Here is a 10,931-nt window from a genome sequence, read left to right as displayed (position 1 = left end):
ATGCCATTGCCTATGATGACATGCCATCTAAAAATACATTTGTCCAAGCAATACAAAAAAAGTTTTTGTTTCTTCAACCTCAACTGCTGGTTTTACTAAGTGTAGGAAAATAGTGGCTGAGAATAGAAGGAAAAAGGAGGAATGCAGAGGACTGAACAAACAGTGAGGAAGAGAGAGAGAGAGAGAGAGAGAGAGAGAGAGAGAGAGAGAGAGAGCGAGAGAGAGAGAGACCTTAAAAGAGAGTCATTGCTGTTAATTTAGCTGTATCTATAGTTTTTTGACTAATTATTTTGTTTTGTCTTTTCCCACTTATATGTTGTCTTTTCCATTTACATGTTGTGATTTCACAATGATGTATTGTACCATTCTCATGCTAACACAGACCCTTTGAAATCTGGAATTTAAATGTTTGCTTCCTGCATTCCTGCATTCCTGCATGGCTTCTCTGCAGATCTTATGACGGTCTGGCCTTTGCTGATGAACGTGTCTGATAGTGGTCTTAAGTGTAAAACCTGTGTATAGTCCAGGGAGACATTGATGAGACACAAAGGGTAGGTGTCTAATATTTGAGCTCTTAGAGTGGATCATTGGATATGATCAATCTATGAGGTTTTGGATATTAAGCTTTGAAGTGTCCTTCGATATTTACCAACAACCAACACCCTTACAAACACCTTAAACCAATACTTTTGCAGAACTTTTCACATACATTCACATTCAGTGGTCTAAAAATAGCATACGTATTTATAACACTGTAAAATAAATCAGATAGAATCTTATAACACACACACATATGCATGTGTCCATACCAATCCGACCTTCAGCAAAAATAACATTCTTCACTCGGACCAGGTTCCTGGAAGACCTGTCAAAGTAAAAGAGCATGAAATCTGGATTGTTTGCTGCTTTTCGATCAATACAAAAATGAAGCAATGATCTGTTGATTGGCCGAGTTTGCTGTGGACCCTGGTTCAGGGTTTCAGTTTAGCCTGCATATGAAGCAACCGTTCACCTAGTTGCAATACCTCGGAAAACCCAGAAACTTTAGCAGCAATGTAGCTCATGGAAATGTCACTTTAAATACCAAAAGGCTATTAAATGAAGTGATTGCAGAACTGATCATGACCTTATGGTAAACAAGAACCTTTCGGACAGGGAGTGATCGTAATGTTACATCACTCTGGGAAATCCACACTGATGGTTTGCCTGAGGGGCATCTGGTTAAGGTCTTTAAAAGCAGAGGAGCAGTTGCTGTCTGCTGCAGAACTCTCTTCATCACAGAGACCTTCATCATGTGTGTCCTGACGACGACCTCCACCATCTTGGCTCTGCTGGCCCTCACCCAAGCGGCCCCTGTATGCGAGGAGCTTGTCAAACCTCTCCATGTAGAAGACCTAACACCGGTGAGTGATTCACACACAAACACACACACACACACACACACACTGCTTGCAAGCCATTCAAACACAACCAAACACACACCTCAGTTGGAATGCCTTTAATGTGTTTGCATTGTTATATATTTGGTATCTTTGTATTGTTGTGAGTCTGACCCATGCATTTATGAACCTGAATATTAAATCTCACAAAAAACTATACTCTCACCTACAGTCACAGGTTCAGTATTAATGGAAGAAAATCTAACAAAACTTTTATGCTCAATGCTGTGTAGTGATTCTGTGTTTTTATTGTGATTTTGTTTTGTGTCATTACTTTTGTGTAAATGACATTACGTTACGTTTTGTTGGCATGACCTGAAGTATTTATTTACGAGATGCATAAACAAGAGGGGTTTCATTTTCCACAAATGCAACCATGACTGCCACTGTCACTTATGATCTATTTCACACGTGCCGCTCGGCTCAATCGCCTAAACAGTTAAGGTATAAATACTACTCTAACTCAATCGCCTAAACAGTTAAGGTATAAATACTACTCTAACTCAATCGCCTAAACAGTTAAGGTATAAATACTACTCTAATCCAATCACCTAAACAGTTAAGGTATAAAATATTACTAATATGAATTATTAATACTACTCTAACCCAACGTTCCTACTTCTCCGCTTCGACAGATGATGGGGAGGTGGTGGTTCCTGAGTGGCTTCTGTGATCATCAGGTGTTCACAGACATTCTGAAAGTTGTCAACAGCTCCTGGATAACTCTCACACCTTCAGGCCAGACAGGATCTCTCATCATGAGTCAGGGCAACATGCTGTAAGTATTTCCAAATCCATCCAACCCTGTTTGAATAAGCATAATGAATGAGTTTGTATTAAGTTGATATTGATGATCGTGATGTGTTGTTATTTTCCCCACAGTAATGGGAAATGTGTAGACTTTACGTCTGCCAATATGACACTCAAAAGCAGTGTTGTGCACGTGAATCGTAAGTTATGAGTTGGAAAATGTTTCAATATTCAGCATAAAACACAAGCGCTGCCCTTATTAGTACTGTTTTTATTTAATTTTAAACCAAAAACAGATCAACAGATGCTGAGTAGCTTGGAGCAATACAATATTTAAGTGTGTGTGTGTCTGTTTGTGTTGTGTATACACACAATGGCACCTTTCGTTACATTATTAATGGCATAGGCTGAGGCAATAGGCATAGGCAGTGGCACTGTGGCCCTGTCGAGCTATGCATACTCAGTAGTTGAGTGCTATGTAAGAGTATGGCACGGATCAGTGTACTGCCATACTCACTTTCTAGCCACATGAAAGCATGAAAACCCACTTAGTGTAAAAATGACACAGAACACAACAATGTATTGCTTGCTTTGAATGAATGCTTAAATTACCAAATTGTTGGTAAAAACCTTACATTTTGACAGAAATGTTTGATGGACAGAAGGTGACTACTGAAATGATCATCCTGCCATCTGGCTCTGACTACCTTACCCTGAAACTGAAGTTTAAAATGGAGGAAATCACCATCAGATCACTCTACCTCTTTGGTACGATTCAACTTTCCCTTTTCTTCAGTCTTCCTTCCCTCCAGCTGTTTCAAATGATCTTTAACCACTCCTCTGCAATGGAAAATTCATCGTTGGAATTATTGTACAGACTGTAGGCCAAGCTTTCACATATAAGATGGTTAGCTATGCTTCCATGTCAATGTGCCATAAATAAGACCTTCATGACATTTAGGCGTTCAAATGTATTTTCCTGTAATACATCATATGAAGCGTTCATGATCATTTTGTTGTTTATGATTTCGTCCCCTGAAGGACGTTCAGGGAAGCTGTCAGACACAGAGCAGAAAGCGTTCCAGACACAAGCTGAGTGCCTGGGGTACTCCGGCCCAGCCCCGTACACCTACAACGGCGTTACAGGTTAGCAGCATACACGTCTCCCTTTTCTGACATGGGATTTAAGTGCATCATCAAAGGAATATGCAACTACAGTACTATTACTTTTACTATTACTATTGTGACTGACAACCATCTAATCCTGTTTGATTTGTAATTTGTGAATTGTAAAAGCCCATCAGTGGCTCCATGAGCAGTGCTGTTTGCTGTAGGTTAGCTAGTGAACCCCACTCCACTGTGAAGTGAATAGTATCGGGATATTTCATATTTTTAGTCAAATTAAAGACTTGTAATAAATTATATCATTGTCTCTTATCAGGACATTTTACACACATGGAACAGCTACACCAGAGAAACAGTTCAGAATACATATAAACCCATTGTGTTCATGTTGTTTGAGCCTACGATATTGTCAAGGGATGAGATAGGAGACATCACATAGAGGGCACTGTTGGTATATATGGGATGATCAACACCTGTTTGTTGTGGTTTTCTGATTGTCTTGTAAAGAGCTCTGTGACCAGGAAAAGGAAAAGCTAATATGTGAGCCCCTTGTCAAAACTCAAGAAATCAAGGATGTGACGCAGGTGAGTCAATGTACACACACACACACACACACACACACACACACACACACACACACACACACACACACACACACACACACACACACACACACACACACACACACACACACACACACACACACACACACACACACTCACACACACTCAGCTTTCAGTATCCAGAGAGTAAATCTCTGCAGTATTTGCAATATTTGTCATTGATATGTGTTTATGGTCAAGATGTATTTATTTTTTTCTTCTACATTGACAGTTCATGGGGAGGTGGGTGTTCCTGAAGGGCTTCGTAGATTATAAGCAGTTCATCGACCTCATGAAGATTACCAGTAGCTCCTGGATGGATTTGGAGCCTACCTCCAACAAAGAGATAATCACCATAAATCAAGGGAATATGCTGTAAGTGTGGTCAAGTGCACAAGAAGTAATATTTGTGGCAGTGTGTACCTTTTCATAAGCTAAATCAAATATTTAAATAATTCTCCAACTCAAATCTCAAGCTCCTAAAATATTTCACGAAATCTGAACCACGATGTCTGGACAGTATTGATTATTTCTATTTCTTGTTGTTGCAGTTTTTTTTCAGTTTTTGAATACTTTGCCATTTCATTGCTTTTGAAATTCACCCCACCTGGTTTCATTGTGTTGCTCAGAGACATGTCCTTCTTCTCCACAGGAATGGCACATGTTTGTTCTCCAGCGCTAACAGCACCATCTCAAACAGCGTTTTATATGCATCTGGTAAGTTCTCAGTGTGAACCTTCTGGAACACTCCGCATGAATCTTTGTCATTGTTGCCTAAGGTCAAGGGACTGTCGGTAGCTCTGTTTATCTTCAAGTAAGCATAACATGCAGAAGTGATGACTGGTCAGCTCTAAACGTATAATCACATGTAGAAGTGATGACTGGTCAGCTCTAAAGGTATAACTGCAGATATGTTCATGTATTACAAAGCATACCTGAAAATGAACATCGTTCTCATCCATTTGGTTAACAGTACACCTACCCATTCTACTGGGGCATAATGTATTTCATAACACTGTCATTCATTGTGTAGTATTTAATGGGAACAGTTTTACATTATGTCTAATATATCAAATACTTAAAGTTAGCTTTATGTTTTTTTAAAACATCTTTAAGCATCTTACACATCTTTAAGGTGTCCAGGGTTCTGTGAAAACAATTGACCCTAGGCCATATTGCCAACAAGTAATCCTGGCAAGTCCCACTAGTAGGGTAAAGCTAGGTGATTGACAGGTCCTATCCTGTCTGATCTGTAACAGTGACTAACCCTCATGTAACCTGATTTCAGAAATGTATGAAGGGCAAAGAGTGACCTCGGAGGGGTGGGTCCTGCCCTCGGGCACAGATACCCTCATCATGCGCTTTAAGAGTCAAATAGGGGACCACAACATCCGAGCACTCTACTTATATGGTACATATTCACCTTTTTACTTTTGACCTTCTCTCTTGTCCAAAGCAACTCATTGTCCGTCTAACTGTCTCAATAACTGGATGAAGTTTGTTACCTATCGGGGTCAACACTGAGGGAAATGCTCTACAGGCCAGAAGACTGCTGGTTGGCCTCTCCTATATGAAATCATTGGCCATGCTTCTCTTTATCAGGGTCCACATCATGTGCATCAGGGAACTTTCTTTATGTTCTTCAATACTTCCCATAATATGAAAAGATAGATAAATAGGAGCTTTTGTTCATCCTGAAGCAAAGTTAGCTCAAACTGTCACACAGAAAAAACAACACACACTAATGTTGTTGTTTGCATTCTAAAGGGCGGTCAGGTAAAGCATCGGCCAAAGATATGGAATCTTTCCAGAAGCAAGCTGAGTGTTTGGGATGGATCAGAACAGCCCATTATACTTACGATGGAGTTACAGGTGGGTGTGGTCTGCATTTTATTATTAATTACAATTATTTATAGTATTAAAATAAAAAATAATTTATATTATTAATTGTTTGGATACACTGTAGTAGTGAAGGAAAACCTTTAACCTCATGGTTAATGTTAGTGTAAGATACTATATATAAATATATATATTTAACCCTCCTATTATGTTCAAATTTTAGCCACATCTATTATGCTTGGGGTCAATTTGACCCCAGCAATTTAAACCTCCAAAAAATTATTATAATTATTTTTTTTACCCACGTTTTTGTGTCAGGTACTTTAGGTTTGTTTGTTGACTACCTAAATAGCCCTTAAAAAATAAAACAATACCTCCACCCACCCTCTTTATACATCCAGAATACATGTTACGCGACTATGGAGAAATATGCAGATCCCCATAAAATCTCACTGATTGACCTAAAATTGGAAAGAGATATCCTTCTGGTGTTTTTATGGCTTCATATTATTTCTAAGTACATATTGTTGCTATCTATAACATTTGGAGTAAAAAACTATTTCTTTTATCAAGAAAAGTAACAATGTGATGAAAAAAGTTGATATTTCTTGTATATTTTATACAATTAAAACAGCCTGGGGTCAAATTGACCCCAAACAACACCTATGCGTAAAGTATGTGTACAGGACATTGAAAACATATCCTCATGTTAATTTTGTCTTTACCCAGTTGTCCCCACTAAATTAGGAAAAGTCATTAAATATGAAGCAAAAAAAATGATGTCAAACATTTATTTAGAGACGTTAAACATTGAATGGGGTCAAATTGACCCCAAACATAATAGGAGGGATATATATATATATATATATATATATATATATATGTGTGTGTGTGTGTGTGTGTGTGTGTATTTATCTGCTCACAGGGGACTAATGGTTGTTTGTTGTCATGTGTATAACAGTAAAGAGTAAAAGCTGCTCAGGGCATCAATGGTGCACCAAAAGAACTTGAAAGAATATGATAGTGCTTAGTTATTTACAGTAATAGCCAACATGACAAATACATTTAGAGTTAGCCTATATGTAGATCATAACGTTACTGTCTTATTTTCATTCACAGAGCTTTGTAAGAAATCTCCGGATTCACTTGGGGACAAGGTTGTGGAGTAAATCTGTCATCTGTTGTCAAATAAACTTTATAAAATGGCAATTGCAAGCATTATGTTTTTTTTTTTCAGGCATAAAATTACAAAAAAAGTGAGAAAAAAAACAGATCATGATTAGACATCAAATCAAATAAAAGCTTAAAATCTATGTCAGATGATGTAGCTCAGTCATAAACATCTCCTGATGGACTGCAGTTAGTCCTAGTAGGAGCAGTCAGTCAGTCAGTCCTCCTCCTATGGGGAGTAAACAGCACCTAAACAACACCTTCAACCAGGTGGCAGCTGGTAAAGGACTTCTGCCTTTCATTGGCTTATATTTAGTGCAAATGCAGAAAAATATATGGATATATTATGAGACAAACTGGTTTTCAAGTTTCAACTTTTGCCCTGGTTTGGGTCAAAACCACAGTGCTATCTTGCTTTACGTTTCAAGTCCGGGAGAAAAAGTAATCCTTTATTAGCATTGTTCACATTGAACACGGGGTGTTCATTGTACACAGGGTGTAAGTTACTTGTGTTTCAGACCTTGGACTGTACCTCGACTATTCTCCTGCCTATGCCCTGTTTGGATTAGTTTGCTTACTCGTATTAAATAAAGTGATTGCAGAACTGACCATGCGCTTACGGTAAACAAGAACCTTTGGACGGGGAGTGTTCTTAATGTTACATCACTCTGGGAAATCCACACTGATGGTTGGCCTGAGGGGCATCTGGTTAAGGTCTTTAAAAGCAGAGGAGTAGTGGCCGTATGCTGCAGAACTCTCTTCATCACAGACCTTCATCATGTGTGTCCTGACGACGACCTCCACCTTCTTGGCTCTGCTGGCCCTCACCCACTCTGCCCCTGTTTGCGAGGAGCTTCTCAAACCTCTCGATTTAGAAGACCTAACACTGGTTAGTGATTCTCACACACACACACACACACACACACACACACACAAACACACACACACACACACACACACACACACACACACACACAAACACACACACACAAACACACAAACACACACACACAAACACACACACACACACACACACAAACACACACACACACACACACACACACACACACACACACACACACACACACACACACACACACACACACTGCTTGCAAGACATTCAAACACAAGCAAATACACACACACAGCTGGCATGCCTTTAATGTAATCCCTTAATCCCTTAAATGTGTTTGAATTGTTATCTATTTGGTATCATTATTATCTATTTGGGATCATTGTATTGTTGTGAGTCCGACCCATGCACTTATTACCCTGAGTATTAAACTATACTCTCACCTACAGTCACAGGTTCAGTATTAACAAAAGAAAATATAACAATACCTCTCTGCATTACCTGTGTAGTGATTCTGTGCTTTTATTGTGATTTTGTTTTGTGTAAATGACATTGTGTTAAGTTTCATTGACATGACCTGAAGTATTTATTTACGAGATGCATAAACAAGAGAGGTTTCATTTTTTTCCACAAATGCAACCATGACTGCCGCTGTCACTTATGATCTATTTCACACGTGCCGCTCGGCTCAATCGCCTAAACAGTTAAGGTATAAATACTACTCTAACTCAATCGCCTAAACAGTTAAGGTATAAATACTACTCTAACTCAATCACCTAAACAGTTAAGGTATAAATACTACTCTAACTCAATCGCCTAAACAGTTAAGGTATAAATACTACTCTAACCCAATCACCTAAACAGTTAAGGTATAAAATATTACTAATATGAATTATTAATACTACTCTAACCCAATGTTCCTAATTCTCCGCTTCAACAGGTGATGGGGAAGTGGTGGTTCCTGAGTGGCTTCTGTGATCATCAGGTGTTCACAGACATTCTGAAAGTTGTCAACAGCTCCTGGATAACTCTCACACCTTCAGGCCAGACAGGATCTCTCATCATGAGTCAGGGCAACATGCTCTAAGTATTTCCAAATCCATCCAACCCTGTTTGAATAAGCATAATGAATGAGTTTGTATTAAGTTGATATTGATGATCGTGATGTGTTGTTATTTTCCCCACAGTAATGGGAAATGTGAATTTTCCACTGACAATATGACACTCAAAAGCAGTGTTCTGCATGTGAATCGTAAGTTATGAGGTGGAAAATGTTTCAATATTCAGCATAAAACACAAGCAGCGCTGCCCTTATTAATACTGTTTTTATTTAATTTTAAACCAAAAACTGATCAACAGATGCTGAGTAGCTTGGAGCAATAAAATAATTAAATGTGTGTGTGTGTGCGCGCCTGCCTGTTTGTGTTGTGTATACGCACAATGGCACCTTTCTTTACGTTATTAATCGCATAGGCTGAGGCAATAGGCATAGGCAGTGGCACAGTATGCATACTCAGTAGTTGAGTGCTATGTAAGAGTATGGTACGGATCAGTATACTGCCATACTCACTTTCTAGCCACATGAAAGCATGAAAACCCACTTAGTGTAAAAATGACAGAACACAACAATGTATTGCTTGCTTTGAATGAATGCTTAAATTACCGAATTGTTGGTAAAAACCTTACATTTTGACAGAAATGTTTGATGGACAGAAGGTGACTGCTGAAATTACCATCCTGCCATCTGGCTCTGACTACCTTACCATGAAACTGAAGTTTAAAATGTCGGAAACCACTATCAGATCACTCTACCTCTTTGGTACGATTCAACTTTCCCCTTTTCTTCAGTCTTCCTTCCCTCCAGCTGTTTCAAATGATCTTTAACCACTCCTCTGCAATGGGAAATTCATTGTTGGAATTATTTTACAGACTGTAGGCCAAGCTTTCACATATAAGATGGTTAGCTATGCTTTCATGTCAATGTGCCATAAATAAGACCTTCATGACATTTAGGCGTTCAAATGTATTTTCCTGTAATACATCATATGAAGCGTTCATGATCATTTTGTTGTTTATGATTTCGTCCCCTGAAGGACGTTCAGGGAAGCTGTCAGACACAGAGCAGAAAGCGTTCCAGACACAAGCTGAGTGCCTGGGGTACTCCGGCCCAGCCCCGTACACCTACAACAGCGTTACAGGTTAGCAACCTACACGTCTCCTTTTTCTGACATGGGATTTAAGTGCATCATCAAAGGAATATGTAACTACTATTACTAAAACTATTACTATTGTGACTGACAACCATCTAGTCCTGTTTGATTTGTAATTTGTAAATTGTAAAAGCCCATCAGAGGCTCAATGAGCAGTGCTGTTTGCTGTAGGTTAGCTAGTGAACCACACTCCACTGTGAAGTGAATAGTATCGGGATATTTCATATTTCTAGGCAAATGAAAGACTTGTAATAAATTATATAATTGTCTCTTATCAGGACATGGAATGCATTTTACACACACGGAACAGCTACCCCAGAGAAACAGTTCAGAATACATATAAACTAGTGCTGTCAAACGATTAAAATATGTTATCGCGATTAATCGCATTTATGTCATAGTTAACTCAAAATGAATCGCGATTAATCGCAAATTTGTGACTATTCTAAATGTTCCTTCGTTTATTTATTTTTTTCCATCATTTTATTTTTATTTTAATGCCATTATCAACATGGAAAAGTGGATTGGCTTGCTTTATGCAAATGTTTTATTTTATTGAAAACCAACATTGCCAAACAGGGCGGTACAAAATACAATTATAAAGTGCACATTTCAGGTAAACAAGGACTCAGCCTATAGTGCAGTTAAACCATGGCTTAATATTTTCTTTTTTTCAAGTTTGCTGGGAACATAGCAGTCAGGCCTCTTATTTCAGAAACAATGAACCGTAACAGTTAGGTTACCAATAAAAGGTAAGCCTACTACTTCTTTGCTTTCAGCCAGCTGCCTGTTGACATTTTCAGACAACAGTGAAGCTTGCTTCTTTTGCACAACGCAACTTTTAAAAGTAAACTTTCCATTCAGAAGCTTTTTATCATCCATTTCGCCGTATCGCGCTCACCATTCACTCAAACCGTAACGTTAGCCTACTACACAGTTTGCC

General features: G+C 38.6%; 1 protein-coding gene across 1 annotated transcript; it reads left to right on the top strand.

The window, feature by feature from the left end:
* Positions 1-1,242: 1,242 nt before the first annotated feature.
* LOC105905857 (saxitoxin and tetrodotoxin-binding protein 1-like) lies at positions 1,243-6,964 on the top strand. The gene is made up of 11 exons (XM_031587597.2): positions 1,243-1,403; positions 2,075-2,217; positions 2,322-2,389; positions 2,835-2,957; positions 3,231-3,335; positions 3,822-3,898; positions 4,149-4,291; positions 4,569-4,633; positions 5,205-5,327; positions 5,684-5,788; positions 6,875-6,964. Exons 1-11 carry the CDS (start codon positions 1,293-1,295, stop codon positions 6,922-6,924), a joined length of 1,113 nt encoding a protein of 370 aa, XP_031443457.1. The 5' UTR covers positions 1,243-1,292; the 3' UTR covers positions 6,925-6,964.
* Positions 6,965-10,931: the final 3,967 nt, after the last annotated feature.

Source organism: Clupea harengus, chromosome 20, assembly GCF_900700415.2.
Source record: "Clupea harengus chromosome 20, Ch_v2.0.2, whole genome shotgun sequence".
Classification (NCBI taxonomy): domain Eukaryota; kingdom Metazoa; phylum Chordata; class Actinopteri; order Clupeiformes; family Clupeidae; genus Clupea; species Clupea harengus.
This window is presented reverse-complemented; position numbering and strand designations above follow the sequence as displayed.

Excerpts from the sequence above, each read along its gene's own strand:
- LOC105905857 (XM_031587597.2), top strand. The coding sequence starts at position 1,293 with ATGTGTGTCCTGACGACGACCTCCACCATCTTGGCTCTGCTGGCCCTC. Across the intron at positions 2,218-2,321 it reads ATGAGTCAGGGCAACATGCT|TAATGGGAAATGTGTAGACT; the intron begins GTAAGTATTTCC and ends TTTTCCCCACAG. Across the intron at positions 2,390-2,834 it reads CAGTGTTGTGCACGTGAATC|AAATGTTTGATGGACAGAAG; the intron begins GTAAGTTATGAG and ends ACATTTTGACAG.